Raw genomic sequence first — 18,027 nt, forward strand, 5'->3', positions numbered from 1 at the left:
TAGACCAACAAAGCGAGCGAGGGAGAAGAAAATCCCTTACGGAAATTTGGCAAGATAGAAAAGGATAGCGAATCCAATGAAACTGTGACTGGTTTTGAATGACAGGTCATCAGAAGTCGGCACGCGGAGAAACAACCCCTTAGTATTTTGGATTTTTTGCGTTCATCGTGGTTTATTTTCAGTAAATCTAATTGTATTCAACAATGGTTACATGTTCTGTGAGTGATTGTGGTGTTAATAATAGAAATAATCCTGAAAATTGCACATTTCACAGGTAAATACCCAAATCGTCATCACTGGCATGACGCGTTTATTTTTGGTTAAAATTTGTCTTTTATCCTATATAAAATATAAAATAATGCCAATGCTTTTGTTTACTTTCATATTTTGTATATGTGGAAGTCCATTTGTTGATAATTTACATGATTTTAGTGGATAAATATTTCATCAATTAATTTTACATGTACGCTAGGGATTGACTCAAATTAATCGATAGAATTATCGATATTTTATCTTGAATGTTACTTATGAAAATAAATGCTTGCTTACGTTTACCGTCTCGTATCTGACCCATTTTGCCCAATTTTGTATTATTTGTCCAACAGATTCCCTCTAGATACTATACTAAGAGGAAAATGGTTGAGATTAATTGGGCGCGTTGGTTGGAATCCAAAGAAGAACTCTACCATTTGCAGCAAACATTTCCCGGACGAATATAAAAGAAAAAGACGAATAAATACAGTTTTAGTTAAAGGAGCCATTCCAACTTTATTTGTACCAGTAAGCATATTGCTATTTTACGAATATCAATAACACCTATAAAAACATTGATATACGCTTAGAATTGGTGAAATTTTAGGGCCTATTGCGCCAAACGCGTTGCCGGTTTGTTGGCGTTGATCGCCTGGTTCATTTTAAAATTATTGTAAAAAATGCCAGATTTTCATCCTCCATCCTATCTATCTAGCATCCTTTTTATTCTAATTTTATGAAGTTTATTTTTTTATTAAATAATGATGTATTTTTTTCTTCACATTTTCAGGGACATATAAAAGAGAGAATCCCGTCATCGTATATCAATCGGGACATAGCTCTACCTTCGATATCACAAGCTCCAGAAAAAAGTGTTCAGCTCACACCAAGAACAAAAAAGCTTATTAGCAAAAACGACAAACTGAAACAAAAGCTACAAGAAAAACAAAAAAAAAATACGTAGATTAGCAGCAAAAAATAAAAGACAGGCTCTAAAAATAGTCACCCTGAAAGACGTTCTACATGAAATTCATTCAAGACCGGGATTGAAAGATAGAACTACAGTGATGTTACTATGGCATGCAGTAATGAATTAATACAGAATTTAATTAACCGGGTTAATGACAAAAAATGTGGTAAAGTGCAGTCTTCGTGTAAATACAGCGAAGAATTACGAAAGTTTGCAATGCGTTACAGACCTCCCGTCAATGTAGTAGCCAAGAATCCTTCATAAACAAAAGAGACTTTTCATCTAAGGCTGATCAAGGCTTATTAACATACCCTTCAAAAGATGTGATACAACTTTGTCTAAAAATAGAAAAAATTATTCGTGAAAATAAAAAAATCACTCAAGCTATTGGGAAATCTACAATTTGCAAAGCGGTACTTCTTATATTAGAAGATAATTCCGGCTTATTTTCGAGTTTGGAAAACCACAATTTGGACCAAGATATTTTAAGTGGTCATAGGTATTTAATAATGAAATACGTTATAGATATTTACTTTGACATTCGACTTAAGTATGAATATAAACTTAATAATTTAGGAAAGGAACCAGTTTAATAAGATTGTTCTGTTTAAAGGTCAATAAATTAAGAAGCAATGAAAAAAGTAGTTTTTTTTATTAATGCATTTTTTTTTACATAATGTCATAATTATAATCTGGACAAAAACAGTCTATGGAACAACTTTCTCCAAGGGTCGAACATCTAACTTCAATAAGTTATCGATAGTCCTCCAAAGTAAAAGGTACATCACTAGCTAATGCACACACTGACAAATCAAAATTGGTCACGCTTTATCGAACTGCCAGTTCGTCTATACGCCAGTATATACTAAGTCTATGGTTTCGGGACACTTTCGAGCGTTACTTTTATTCGAGACTGTGCATCTTGGGTTTTTTGTATATCAATGCTGTTACCACAGCATTTTTGTTATAGATATATATAACATATTATATATCTTATTCACCAGTAAAGTGGAATATTGTGAAGAGGCAAATGAAATTGATTATTTATTTATTTGTGGAAATTTTTTTGTATAATAGAACGAATGAGACTAAAGTTTGAAATAAATAAGTTAAGACATTTAGTAAGGGATTTAATACTCTCAAATAGAGGAAACGTCTCACCTTTCATCTCAGAGAGCTCGTTCTCCATAAGTGCGAGCGAGAGGTCACTAGGCGTGTCACTCGCGGACGAAAGAGCCAGAGCGTGCGCGGGCAACGCAGGGGAAGCGCACACGCTGTCGGCCGTGTCCGTCTCGCCCTGACCCGCCCTTAGCGCGGACACGTCCGGGGCGCCGTAGCGACCGTGCTGTTGCTGGAAAACGAATGGACTACGTTGGACGTGTACTTTACTAATGATAATGAAATAAATGAACGAACGTGCACCTGCAGGCCGAGGAAGTTGGTGTGGTTGTGCGCCGCGTGGGGCGAATGGAGCGTGTCGGCCAGCCCCCAGTCCCCCTCGCTCTCCTCTATCCCGTTCTCCGAGGGACATTCGTGCGTCTGGCGTCGGAGCTCGTAGTCCAAGTCCTGGAATATCGACAATATACGTTTTTTGTTCATTCACAACATACTTTCTCACATAGTTTAACAACGCCATAACGACACGACAGCTTTGGTACCGATTATACCGATCTTATAAGTCAGATACGATACAATATATCAATTATGACATTAAATTATAATCAAATTTGGTACTGTACGAGCCGAGGCTGTACATTTTGCTCGCTCAGGCTTCCTTAGTTTTATAAGCGTGATGATTCCCTATGTACGTGCCAAGGCTCGTACAGTTTGATCATTTATAAGTATGACGATTTTCTAAATCATGGGAGTTACACCCCGAGAGCATAGTCAGACGTCGGCACTCTCTTTGACTTAAATTGCACTCATTTGTTATATAGCAATTAACATTCCATTATTTCGCTCATATTCTATTATTATACGCGAGTGGTTAATACAGAGTGAGACAAAAATCTTCTATTATTTAAAACACCTGATGACCCAGAAACCGAACAGGTATGTTGAACTAACGAAAATATCAAATTCTGGAAAGTATTTTAATCGTAAAGTAAAAATAACAGCTCTGCGAAGAATTGCCCCACACTCTTTGTGTTAGTTTAATAAGACACCAAAGGACGAGGCTCACTTGAAAGTTGACGATTTCATCGTTGGAGTTCTGTTGTTGCGGACACTTGAAGAACTCTTCGAGAACTTTCCTCGTCTCCGAAAACTCGTACAAGTAGTCGAAGGCCGACGACGGCGGCGGAGTCTCGTCTCGGCTCTCGGTTATTATTCGCTGAAATTAAACATTTAAAGTATCGTTACCAATTTGGTATTGCTTCTAAAAGCGACTTCTATTCCTGCGGATTAGGGAGCGTTCAAATCTAACGTAACGAATTTGGGGGGGGTTGGAGATTGAATTACGCGTTAATGTTAATATTATTTTCGACTTTCCAGTACTTTACACCACATAATGGTAACTTTTAGGTATAAAGAGTCACTGGGTGGTCACGAAACTTTTGACTATACTTGGGTACAGAAAAACGTTACGGCGCGTTACATGTGGGGGAGGGGGGATGGGGGGGGGGAAAGTTAATAATCTCCATAAATTGCGTGACGTAATACTTGCACGCTCTCTTATGGAAATCAAAGGTCTTAATACCTGAGGAAATCCTGGTCTGGGCGATCTAAGTTGAGTCTTCTGCGTCGACTGCCCTATGCCGTATCTGCGCGGCGAGCCCTCGTACTCGGCTATGGGCAGCTCCCCGATGACCCTGGTGACCCTGGTCTTGTCGTCGTCGGACAGCCAGACCCCCGTGGGACTCCCCTCGCTCAGTCTCACGCCCCGTGAGCTCGACTCACTTTCACTGTCACTCTTATTCACCTCACTATCACCATTTTTCAAATTGTCTAAAGTCCTCTTAACACTCACATCGATTTCGTCATCACTTACGTCCGGGTCCATCCTCAAACCTAGAGACACAGAATTCAATATAACTGAAAATAAAAGAGTTCACTTTGTAATATAGTTAAAAAAGTAATAATGATTCATTCAAATAAATATCGTTAAAAAAAGGGCTATGAAAGCTTCGTACAAAAGGATCAAACAAAATAACCTGTTTACAAATACTAATACGTTTTATAGTTAAAAAAAAACTATAAAACACGCTATTAAAGCACATCAAACTAAAAAGTGAAAAATAATTCCTAATTTAGGCTGAAAATGGTAATGAACAAAAAATACTGGTATTATTGTAAAAGCGTGGGTTGCTCGATAGACTAAAAATATGGTACAGAGAGAGATTTATTTTCCACTTTTTAGTCCTAGCAGCAATACGTGTTGTCTCAATTTAATCGTATTGCTTTGTGGACTTAAAAAAAATTTCATTGTTTTTTCGAGATAAACCTATGAAATTATTATATTGTCGCTGATTCTTTATAAGTGTACAAAGTTTGAATTAAATCTGTGCGTTTAAAGTGGGTCAAAATCGAGTCCGAAGGAGTTGGTTACATACATACATACAGGTGAAGCTAATATAAAGCGTGTAAAAAATGTAATGTTAAAACGTTTTTGCTATACCTTTCCAATCGTCATTGTCGTCGAAAACCACAACCTGTCCATCCGCCACCACCGCGATGGGGCTGCTCTTAGCGCTGACATCAGCAATCTTGTGGGGATCCAGGATTGGGGAGCTGTTCTTGGGTATACCCATAGTTTGTTCGAGAATATCCCTATCGCCATTTGTGTACGTCGGCGACGTATGCCTCGAAATCATCTTTTTCGGCTCACTGTTTATCCTATGCAAAGATATCTGAAAATCACAATAACTATATATTAGAATCTGGTTTTTCATATTTATTTCATTTATTCAACAAATTGATATTTTAGAAAAAGGGTGCGTGTACTTATGTACGCGCGTAAGAAGTTATACTTCTTTGGCATTATTAAAAATAGTTTTTGATTGCATGCAAATAATTAATTACAATAAAATAATCAAAGACTGGAAAACGAGTCATTATAGTCAATAAAGTTCAGTTTACATTTGAAAAATTTAATAAAACAAATATTTATTATTATTCTCTTACATTAAGTGTAACCTAAATTCTATTATTTTTCGACTGTTGTTTTTAAATTATGTCCAATGCCGTAGCATCTTCCGTGGGCAACTTCATTCTGTTAATTTTGTGTCACGGTGCGCGCGCATCGTAAAATTTCACTCTCATCAATTCTGCATAACGCGCCTAAAGAAGTATAACTTCAATAGAAAAACATGTAGGCGTTTGATACAAACAAAAGCTTATAAATGAAACAAATAACGACCTTGAAGTACAAGGTCATAGAATACTTTAGGGTGATTTTTAACATGCTTATTATAAATCTCGATTAATGAGTATAAATACCTCGTTAGTGATATTATCCGCACCATAGTCTACCCCATCTTTGCTAATTGATCGTATTTTGTTCCGCAGGTTGTGCTTGTGCGTGTTGTTGTGACGTAACTTCCGCACAGCTTTTGTTCTACTTTGCGAGTACAGCTCCCTTCCTCCGGCGATTTCTATTATCCTGCAATTTAAATGTTAGGCTAATTAATGATATGTTTGTTCAGTCAGCTCCGTAACATATTTTAAATTGTATCTAAGGACATAGATGTTCTTTGTTTGCTTAAAGGGGGATTTATTAATACTGAATAAAACTTAAGCAGTTTTTCACTAGTTTTGTAAAATGCCATGCCAATCAATATTTATTGAATTTAATAACGGGAGTATATGACTTTTTAAAAAGTACGTGCGTACAAAGTACACATGTCAGAAGTGAAACTTCTTTGGCAAACGAATTTTTAAGTCTTGTTCATATTTATATAAATCTAAACCTTTAGATTTCCGACACTGAGAGGGAAGATAAGTTAGGAATTTAATTAATTTAATTGTCATTAAAATATTAAATGTCGAAAATTAATACAAATTATACATTTAATTTTTTTAGATTTATTTCTTCGATGATAAAAACACGTGGCATTTTTTTATTCAGATTTCAATAAACTATATTGCGTAAAATATAAAATACTAATATTTCATAAATTCTCTTTACGAAATTTTAAAAATATAATTTCTATAAGGTAATTCGTCCTTCTCACTCTTTCTCAATCGGTCTCAATCGCTCTCTCCCTTTTCTTCGACAAAAACGCTGCACATCTTCGTGACGCTAATATTATTATTATTACGTATCATCCGTAAAATTTTTACCCTCATGCGCCTAAAGAAGTTTCACTACAAAATATTTTTGTTTGTTTCTATTCACTATTATAAAAATCGAATAGATCACAAAACACCGTGTACTTGCTTATAAAAAAAAATATTGAATTTATATATTTACCTAGAATCTCTTAGCTTATAGGGTCCTTTAGAATTGAGTATAACTTGAGCGTCATTCTCCCGCTCCTCGTCCGAGGACATGTTGTTCATATTGTTCATTTCCCTGCCCTCAATGGCAGTATTCAATCTGTAAGAATTTTGGGATTTCATTATTAACTAAGACATACAATTAATTCGTGTTTTATGGGAAATCCTAAAGCGAATTTATTCTGAACTATTTAGCACCTATGTATTTGTACATTTGAAATAAAATAAATTTAATTTGCCAACATCAGATACCCACTGGTTCTAGTAAAATTCTTATCAAAAGCAAATACAAAGGGCCCATAAGTTAACAAGAGTACATTGCACCCAATAGGTTCCTTATAACTGTTTCTGTAATCAGTTTAATCGCCGTTTCGCGTGTCAGGCCGGCTTCTGCCACGTAATGACCTAGTTGCGTCTCCTTACCTCACCGCAAGCCTTCCATCAGCTATGCTTATCGTGATACGCGTTAATTTTAACTTAGAATTATATTTGCCTTTTGTAGTTTTAATGCCTTCAACGTACATTTGTATGAGCATTTTTTACTAATCAATATTAAGACCTAATTCTCATATAAATATTCCAATGTGGTATTTAACATAAAACGTAATACCGTTATCTTTCGTCAAATATAGAAATATATAATTATTTCTAATAAAATAAATGTTAAAGTTACGATTTCAACAAAATATGTCGTGGTCATATCGTACCATCATCGTATCGTATACCACAAGACTGTCTAGTTGAAAATTCATATTCGTGTAGTTTACGTATCAAATGGCGATTTTGTATGCGCGGGTTAGCACCAAATGTTTTTACGTCCCTAAATGCTTGTAAATATTATGAAGAGATATAAAATTATGATTTATGTATACTTATTCTAATGCAATGCAGATTTTAATAATGAATTCATCGTTCTTTCTGTTTAATCATTAGTAACTGGAAAATATTTATTCCAAGCCTCAAATAAAGTATTATTTACTTTGTTATATTCTTGTCTATGGGTTGCTATCCTAACCTGTCGTGATGGTGATGCATGGCGCGCGGCCTGCACTTGGGGAACAGGCTGGTGATACGGTCGCCGTCGGAGCCGGGCGTGGAGTCGCCGGCGGCGGGCCGAGTCGCGCCAGCGCTCATGGCCCCAACACCCTCACGCCACCGCCTCTGCCGGCAATCGCCACTACCTTAGTTACGTCATTTTAACTATATTCTCATGTAAATAGTGAGCATATTTCATATTTAACGAACGAATTTCGTATTTATTCCAATTATATAAAAGATTATCAAAACAAGCGACCATTTGTAATAAAAAAATATAACCAATATGAATTTGGGATATAATTGTGCTAGATATTTGGAGCTTGAGATAAATCGAAAAATCACAACTTATAAATAATGCAACGGAAATAGATAGACAATTTATTTCCGTCGCGCTTTATGTGGATAAAAAGAATGTGTATTAATATTAAACGATTATTGTGAGACGGCGCTCATGTAAAATTCTCTGTGAGCGGAATATGTTAGGAAGCTTTCATTAGTCAGCAGAAACGACGACACGACCGGCATGGCACCGACCGGTCGCTGCCAAACTACTAGATCGATACAGCATTAACATTGTGGCCATGAGGTAGCTCTTTTAAGTTCGTTTTTGATACGCCAATGTAGTGAATATTAATAGTTTTGAGTAGACAAACATCAATGACTATTAATTATTTAAAAAAAAACGTGTGGCACTCGGGGACTGCCGCGGTAAAGCTATTGCATAGCATTTTTTATCAACTTATGCAGTTATAATTATTTATATTTTTTTTATTTATGCAGTATTTGTGTATTTCTTTGATAATAATTCAAGTTTTTTCTTTGATATTCCGTCACCGATCTCGTCAGAGAGATGGGAATGCGCAGTATGCGTTCTGGCCCACTCTAACGCGTATTTGCCGCACCTATATTTATACGTCATCCTCATCGTGTGTTAGGTTTTTTTCGTTACGGAATTTCTTGATTCGGTCGCCGCGCTCAAATCCCGCGATAAAATCCATGAAATAGCTTAAAACGGAGTTTCAAATAATTTCAATCGTATCGCGTTAAGCAACGATAACACCAAATATAAACTACTAAGTTTAACCAAAGAGTAAAATGTCATGAACAGCGAGGGTTTGCTGATAGTGCGACGTATTTAACAGGCTTAATGATAACAGAGCCCTGCCATAAATAGAACTTTCGATAAATCCAACCGGGTTTATTTTGTGTCTCATTTAGTTTCGTTACTCCAATACCGCTATCCGTGTGGCCACACATTGACACGTCAATACAACGTTCTGTGTCTAGGGTGAGTTTAAGCAAACATTTTTATTGCCTGCCGCATTTCTATTCTGCTTCATGTTATGTTTATTTAATGTACTCTTACAGACGAACATTGCACCCAGCCAGAGTAGCTCTTTTACGTTATCTATAAACGTCTCACGTTAAGGCTATTTACGATATACGCATACAGTTCGATTTACGATTATACATATACATAACTTGAATAATGTTACATAACCCTTTACTATCTTACAGCTTTAGTACACCTAGTTCTTTACCGCAGAGGCTATTGGCAACTTTAATACTTAGTAAAATATATAAATGAAAACAATGACCGATAATGATTCTTGCATTAATGAAATTACGAAGATGGGCATTCTAAAATCAAGTAAATTCCATTGTAGATTATTTTGCACCTGGTCACTTGGCTCGTGAAAACTAATATACGTGAAAATCTATCAAGTATTATTTCGTTATCATTGTACCAGGATTTTAATATAAAAGCTAATACTGTAGGGTCCGGAATTGATTTAATTTAATAAAATATACAAGCTGATAGACTTTCTCATCTAAACCAGGGCACGGTATTAATTACAATACTAATAGGAATCTTATTCAATGGCTATTCTTTGAAGTAACGTTTTTTAGCATCAATCCTTGTAAGCTCAGAGCGTTCCTTTGAGAATGGGCCTTAACTGAATAAGTACAAGGTAGAATATTCAATGAGAATATTTAATTGACTGTCCGAAGTGTCAAAGCCTTCAAGACCCAATTACGTGTTTCTAATAAAAATTTAGAACCACGTATAGATAACTACATAAACAAATAGTAAAACTATAATATACGAATCAAAAAACATTTGATCAAAAACTTGCTATGAAATGAATACGTTCGTAAATAATTAAATTATACAAATGCAACAAAGCTAAACTTCTATAAAGCTTTCAACGTTTACGAAAGCCTGGAACTCTAAATTATAAAACAATATGCCGGAATAATTTAAAAAGTCGGAGATACGAAATGCTGAGCAAGCATTTTTCACTCCAGTGGTCGGAATGTTTAATATACCATCTGATATATAAAACTATTTCATATGGAACGGGAAGGCGAGTTATTTTGCAAATGGAGTTTTAATTATATCCGGCACGTGAGTGCTTCATGTACATCCGGTGAAAAGTTATATCCATGAGGAAATGCGAGACATGCGTCATCACACACTTGGAAAAAGCTCCTATTGTAATGTCTGTCCTGCAGCAATAGTAATTTCCTACAAGTGTGCAACTCTGTTCTTGGCTACATACTTAACGTTACGACACATCCTACGAATTATTGCTACCCGACTATTAAAGCGTGTCTCAAAACAAGACTTTTAAATTGTTTGGTAATTTGCATTAAACTACTTGATTACGTAGACTATTTATTATAGACTACGTCTCATGTAAAATGAAGAACAAAGCAATAGATGTTAGGATTAACGCATGAAGAATAATGTCGTCACTTGACTCAATTTTATAATTAACATAAGTTTGTAGCTACTGTGACCACTTCTAAATAAATATACGGACTTACAAGTAATTGTATAATACAATAAATACTAATGTACCTACTAGGTAACCTCACAAATACGTCGCAATCTTGACACCATTATAATGGATTCGACCGACGTAGGGTATAAATAGGTAATAAGCCGCAGTATATTCATTAAAGGTCAAATAGTATAACTTCCAAACGCTATTGTCTTTGAAACACAATAGTTATCGATCAGCTAACAACGTGACAATTCTTAGGTTACACGAATCCTGATCTTGATAAACTTATCAGTAAAGATAATGACAATTTAATATATCTTTAAACGGATATTATTTTATATGAAAAAAAATCCTTGGTTTGCGACTTAGTCGGTAGTAGTAGTCATACAAATATACTTAGTAGGTCATACAAATATACGTTAAAATAAGGCAGTTGATACGATATGATCTATTCATTATCCATTAGATAAATATACAAAATGCTACTTACTACTCAATGCAAAATGTATGTATATTACTACCTAAGCTATTTTATAACTACTCACTAGCTATTATAACTACGAAAAAGAAAATTATTATAATACGAACATTGAAAAATAATTTAAACAACTGAGGCCCCATTGTACGTCTATGGAAAAACTCTTTTAACGATGTAAATACAATTTGAGGGGGTCAGTGAAAGCTGTCATAAAGTTCGAACAAGAGAAGCCTTCTAAGGAACTTAAACATAAAAGGGTATCGCCGCAGTGAATTACGAAAATCCACAAATTTTTGTAAAACTTTTTATACCAGCTACATTGTAATTATTTAGTTACAAAACTTTTAAATATAAATTTTGTTACTTTTGGAGTCGTTTTACGACTTGTTTTTTATAAATGTTGCTTTTTCGTATATTTGTAGTTACGTAATTTCAATTTTGCTGGCAAATAATATTCTGATAATAAAATAATCTAAAATATCATAGAGGAAGTATATAAAAACTATAAATCTAACAACATTACCAGATCGAAACGCGAATTTATCATGCAGTAGCGAGTAGAAGTGCCTACGGCGTAGACTTCGCAGTGTTACGCCGTAGTCATTGTGCACTTAATTCTTGTTATTTAAGAGAAAAGAAAATCTTATATTACAAGAACAAATATTTATTCAATACTAACAACTGAATGTAAATAAGTGTTCTGTCGTGCGATGTGCATTTGAAAAACATAAAATTGTTAGTAAAAACAAAGTGCGTATAGATAAGTTTAATTTAATTGTATATGATAAAACGGTATAGCAAGTGCGTTAAAGAAATTGCGTTTTAAAAACAATGTGATTATACTTAGTCTTATGTTCACATACGCTTTGCCGCTTAGAGCTAACTTTGCACTGCATTTGTAATTACTCTGAAAAGCTCTCATCGCAAGTAAAAAAGAAGTATTGTTCATGCATTTATTAAGTACAGACGTCATTACGAGCATTACTAACCTTCGGTTATCATCGTGTCGTAATTATGCCTGGAACAAAAATATTAACCATTACAATTTTGTACAATAAACCTTCCGATGGGCGAACTTTTTGTACATCTCTAGAAACTGTTTATTTTGTAAAGACATGTTTTGTTTGGGGTTTTCGTTTAATATGTCAGACAATATATATGAATTGTATGCATTCCAACGGCCCGTTTAGCAGTGATTGTTTTACCAAAACCATAAAAATGATTATTAGTTGATAGTTGATAATAATTGATAATTTTTAACAATGTCTGGCATATTGCAAACTTTTTAATTTAAACGAGAATAATGTAAAATTTAATTACATTTTAATAATGATTTGCTTAATATGAAGTACTGCAATATAAAAATTCTTCAGCCGAGAGGCTTCCATTCCAAACAACAATGGCCGGCAAAGACAATAGGCGGTTTATTTTCTCACACATAGATAATATGACGCCCCAATTTCTTTCAATTTCAGCGAAAGCAGCGCTTTCAAGTTATGTAAATACAACGTCCAGTGCCGATGTAAAGAGCTTTGCCGTGCTTAACACTTTTTGCGACACTTTTTGTAAATCTACGGTATTCGTTTAAATATATATATAAACTTTTTAAAAACTTAAAATAATATGCTTCAATATAGAAAACACTGTATATTTACATCAAACGGTACCCTTCGGTGTAAAGCTAGATAGCATAGGATAAAAAAGCGCTTTAAGAAAACGAACATCTTAAACAGATATTAGAAATGTTTTCAACGGCTTTCCGCTGACAGATTCGAAAGGGCCTGAATATGACACTTTTACTCATAGAAAATCAGTTTTCGTAAGATGACTGAGAGCTCTCGGCTCACTTATCAAAGAAATGTATGCTGAAAATGTTTATTTTGTGGCGTGACGCTGACACAAATACGAAGCTAATAATTGGGCGCAAGTGTGTTTTCATATTTGAGTTTGTTTACATACTTCAAAATTTTGCGTAATCTGTGTAATACACTCTCGGAATATCTAACATTGGTTTAACATGCCTTAAACTATTTATAAAATAAAATAAAACTAAATATGTTTATTATGGAACATAAGATACATGTATCACTTATTCCACGTCATTAAATTTGAATTTGTAGGCATCCCTACTCATCGGCAAAGAAGACAGAGGGTGTAGGCCGAGAGAAAAAGCCGGCGTAAAAAACTCTCGGTACTCTTTTAAAATATCAAATCATCAAACAGCTCATCAAATAATGCTGCAGGTGGTTCTATTACATAGTGTGACTTTCGTGCTGTCCCTAGAAGTTGCTGTACGTATAACAATTACGATCCATGTACCAACTTTAAGCAACAAGAACCCACTTAATCCATTTAATTTGGCCCAATTGCCGTGGTCTTCACTCAATGACATACTCTTTTCATAAGACGAATTATTAAAAAAAAAAAAAACTTTTAATCAAGAAAGCTTAACATTATAATAACATTCATCAAAGGAAAATTGAAAATATTTGTGAAAGACATCAGAGAAAACACGTAATAACAAATACTTGAGTTTAGAAGTTGGAGTTTTCATTTCACTTGGACCAAACCGCTCGCCCTAATTCCCCCTGAGCTTTATCCAAGTAGCTTTGATATGAAATATTGCGTTTAATATCTCTGATTACTAGGGCTTTAACTTTAATACGTGCGGTCAAGGAAACGACTATTACAGCTTTTCTAAATGTGACCGAATAATGTTTCCAATCCTTTCACAATATACATTTCAAATACCTAACATATCGTATTGTATTGAAAGGTTTAAAGTTAGAGCAAGAATTGTATACAATTAAATATTAATATAATTAGAGAAACAATATAAGACGAGCAAAGAAATTTATCAAATTAAAACAAAGATTGTAAGTCAGTAACTTAAAAAAACCCTCAATTAAAATACATAACAGAGGTACTGTTATGTATATTGCCGGAATTGTATATATTAGATAAGGGACAGAGTCCCTCATTATAGGCCACATTACTTCCTTTGCTTTCTAATTTAAAGGAAACTTGAATGTAAGTATTTTCTTTGATACATTCATATCGGCAGGGATGTCTCATCAAATTCAAAGCCCTCTTTTTACGGCTGGCGAGATGACATCATTAGGCATTTCTGTATAAACGTAAGTACACCGTAGCGAACATGCAAGCATACTACATTATATATACCAATAATATTAATATTAGTAATTGTAAATATTTGTATTAATTATTTATAAAAATTTAAATAAACTTAAAAACTACTTTACCGATAATATATGCAAAATATAAAAAAATGTCAAGTCGAATAAATGTCTCCCGCTTCGCATAATTTGACACTACTAGTACATATATATATGCATGGGCATGCTAGCCGTCTGCTGGCGCAGGCTTGCTCAGATCGATCTGGTTCTTTCTTCCAAAGACCAGTCCAGTAAATACTCTGCATTTGTTTACACCAACTTATTAATTTATTATTGTATTATCTGGACTATAAAAGAGACCAAGACCCCCGAGTTTGTTTCGACATTTCTTCTCAGGGCAGTCAGTTAGGAAATGTCGACTTCATCTAGTTTAGGAAGACATTGTAAAAGTGATTTATATAGTCCTACTTGCAAGAATAAACTATTTCATTTCATTTCATTTCATATTCTCATTATATACTAGCCTATATATATATATATATATATATATATATATTATATATATATATATTATTATATTATATATATATATATATATATATATATAATATAATATAGAATATTTATTATATGACAAAACATGAAGATACCTATACGGAATATAGATTCAATCCACTGGTTCAACCAGGTATGTAGGTGACAAGTGTTCTGTGACGCACAAACGTCAGCGGGTTTTCTCACGTCTATCGTATACCTTCCTTGTTCGAGTGTTAAATTAATTTATTCATTGAGAGTTACACGCTTAAGCACCATCATAACCAGTACTAACCGTAACATATGAAAATGTAAATCTTAAATCGATCATATCCATAAATTAACTCTAAAGTTGTTCCATGTTAAAATGTAATTGAATCTATCCGCGAAGTTGAAAGCTCAGAATATTCTATCTTTGATCAGCGATAGTAAACATCGTGCGACGTACTCAAACTAAACCGAGCTGATTGCAGATGGTTTAGCTCAGTTTGATTGCGGTGAAACTGTCACCTTACAAACTTATATAATTATAATATTTTGGCATAGATAAAGATTAATGTAGATCCGTAATTTTATAATCTGTGTGTAATTTTAATGCTAAAAGGAGAGGTAGGTGATAAACGAGTCGCGTAGAGGCCTCATAGCTTAGCGGTCTCATTAAGTAGCAGCTAGGTAAGGGGTACCGGGTTCGATTCCCGGTTCGAGGGTAAGTTTTAATTTAATTTAAATTTGTTCTCGGCCTTTGGGAGGGTTGTGCGGTACCGGGCGAGTGCCTAAACCGTTCATGGAGGACACGGTCGAATTTCTAAAGACAAGCACGAATTATAAAAAATCCTATACTTGACGCTGGCTAATGCACAAATCGTGCCAGAGCCATAAAAAAAAAAACGAGTCGCGTGAAAATGTTTTAAACAGATACGAAGCGAAGTTGCGAAAATAGACTACTATTACCACGGCCTAATTTCTCTATTGAGATTATCCATTTCTAAAAGAGATGACACAATTAAGGTGTGTATTCGATCGGTACTATTATAATATTTGTATAGGATGAAAATGACAAAATACCCATATTTTATAATGACTTAATGAAGCTGCATGGCCAGTGTTTGTTTAGCAAACGCGCCGATGAAACAAGCTAGCAATTACCATAATATAACCTTTCTCAAAACATAATTGCATACCACTGATTCAATTAACTATAACGATGGCATTACACAAATGAATTGAACTTGTTAGAAATTGAATGTATGAAAAATATTGAACTATATATAATAAATCAACATTAATACCAGATTTAACTAAATTATAAGGGATTACATGTAATATTTTTATTATTTTTCGTCAATTTTATGTTCACCGTAATTATCATGTATTTTGGAATACTACAAAATATATAATCTTAGATCTAAATAAATAAATAAAACTACATTTTAGAAGAAACGTACGAAAGGGTATTTTGTTTAATCAGTATCGTTACCCTGTTTTATTTGTGTACCTATATGAAGAGGTTTAGTGTGCAAATCTTAACAGACTATACGGACCTTAAATCATTAATGGCGTCCAAACAAATTGTATTTAATATTAGCAGGCTTAATACCTGTAAACAAAAAGGGGATTGTCACTTTATTGCATCATTCGAGGGTTTAAAGGTTTAAGTGCTGTCGGCGGTGCTTATTAGAGGTAGGCAGGGATAAATACGACCTTTTTATTATTTATGTATATAGCGTTGGTGACGGTTTAATGTACAAACGGACAGAAGGGCTAAAGTTATACTTATATATGTCATTACAATTATAAAGATTTATAATATAACTAGCAGACCAGCCAAGCGTTGCTGTGGCTAAGGTTTTTGTTATATTACATAGTAGTGAACTATTGAAGGGAAAGGGTAGGAGAACACCATGCTTTATTGTTGGTTATTCCATTAAATGGTAGCTTATGTGAACTTTTGTACTTTCAACACAGCGCCATCTGTGAGAATTGTGACTGTCAAATAATAAACTAATAATTTGCTATAAAATACTATCGCATGTATAAATTAAGATGGAAGCTAACCTATCTTTTAAGTTAGATCAAACTGCACACGGTGTGCAAATTTGATTGAAATCGGTTAAGTAGTTCAGGAGTCCATAGCGGATAAACAACGTGACGCGTAATTTATATATATAAAGATTTATAATTAGCATAGGAAATGAAACATTCAGCAGCTTTAGGTCTGGTCCTCAGATTTCTGTATCTGTTTCATTATCATTTGTCACAATACGCCGTCGACTTTTTGGGTCTAAGACGGTTCCTCACGATGTTTTCCTTCACCGTTCGAGCGAATGTTAAATGCGCACATAGAAAGAAAGTACATTGGTCCGGCACAGCCGGGAATCGAACCTACGACCTCAGAGATGAGAGTCGCACGCTGCAGCCACTAGGCCAACAATACCTATAAAATATTTCATGGCTTGTAAAATTATTACATTGAGTAAGCAACCTGTTTTATCATTAATAAAACAAAATACATTACTTTTCACAATCGATCCTCTGTTATACTGTACGTAAGCTAATAAAAAGGTAATGTATTCACACGTCAAAACTGTTCCCAGTATTAGAGCTAATACTTTTCCCGGCATATATTTTTTAATGATTGAAGTGCACGTTTGCATTCCTAAGTAATTGCTGTTCCACTTCCCTTACATAAATCTCGTTAAAAACTTCCTTGACACTATTTCTCACATTCGTTAACCTATTTTAGGGCTACCACTTTGCAAGATCACCAAAACTATACACATTACGATCAATTAAATCATAACAATGTTGGTTTAAGTCAACACTACACATTCCTCTCTTAACATATATGATTTAGAATATTCTAGAAAAACAGCAGCCCTAGCGAGTATGTTCCGCAGTTAATATATCTCGCGCAGTGGGTCAAGGGCCCTTAAGTCAAGGGCGCCTACATTTTTAGAAAACTATTGCTTTTGGTTCATCAACTCCATTCATAAACTGTACATTTACAGACGGATATTAATGTGACATTACTGAAGAAAGTTTAAACGGGTATTTAATACAAGATTAAGGCTCCAATTAAGGTCTTTGAACTTATATCATATGCACATATTACTTCCTAGAAGTGCTAAATATAGACATGTACGTGTGTGTATATAGTGGCTTCAGCGTGCGACTCTCATCCCTGAGGTCGTAGGTTCGACCCCGGCTGTGCACCAATAGACTTTCTTCCTATGTACGCATTTAACATTCGCTCGAACGGTGAAGGAAAACATCGTGAGGAAACCGGCTTGCCTGAGACCAAAAAAGTCAACGGTGTGCCTGACAGTGAAATGATCATAAAACAGATACAGAAATCTGAGGCCGAGACCTAAATAGGTTGTAGCGCCATTT

The 18,027-nt window shown here is 34.5% G+C and overlaps 1 protein-coding gene and 1 long non-coding RNA gene across 12 annotated transcripts in view; one reads left to right on the top strand and one right to left on the bottom strand.

Moving 5' to 3' along the window:
• Positions 1-18,027, bottom strand: part of LOC125059551 — an 80,981-nt gene that overhangs the window by 12,721 nt on the left and 50,233 nt on the right. For 8 of the 11 annotated variants that reach the window (XM_047664013.1, XM_047664010.1, XM_047664008.1 and 5 more), the window contains 9 exons: positions 11,956-11,984; positions 7,674-7,817; positions 6,633-6,758; positions 5,660-5,822; positions 4,839-5,070; positions 3,921-4,255; positions 3,405-3,554; positions 2,645-2,788; positions 2,384-2,573 (listed from right to left, as the gene is read on the bottom strand). In XM_047664013.1, coding sequence (XP_047519969.1) covers positions 2,384-2,573; positions 2,645-2,788; positions 3,405-3,554; positions 3,921-4,255; positions 4,839-5,070; positions 5,660-5,822; positions 6,633-6,758; positions 7,674-7,792 — 1,459 coding nt within the window. In that variant the 5' untranslated portion in view covers positions 7,793-7,817; positions 11,956-11,984. The remainder of the gene's footprint in view (positions 1-2,383; positions 2,574-2,644; positions 2,789-3,404; positions 3,555-3,920; positions 4,256-4,838; positions 5,071-5,659; positions 5,823-6,632; positions 6,759-7,673; positions 7,818-11,955; positions 11,985-18,027) is intronic. The other 3 variants (XM_047664016.1, XM_047664017.1, XM_047664015.1) reach the window with 2 other exon arrangements.
• On the top strand, positions 164-1,117 carry LOC125059576. The gene is made up of 3 exons (XR_007118692.1): positions 164-274; positions 606-780; positions 1,043-1,117. It is a non-coding gene; the product is annotated as an uncharacterized LOC125059576 (long non-coding RNA).

Source organism: Pieris napi, chromosome 20 (assembly GCF_905475465.1).
Source record: "Pieris napi chromosome 20, ilPieNapi1.2, whole genome shotgun sequence".
Classification (NCBI taxonomy): Eukaryota; Metazoa; Arthropoda; class Insecta; order Lepidoptera; family Pieridae; genus Pieris; species Pieris napi.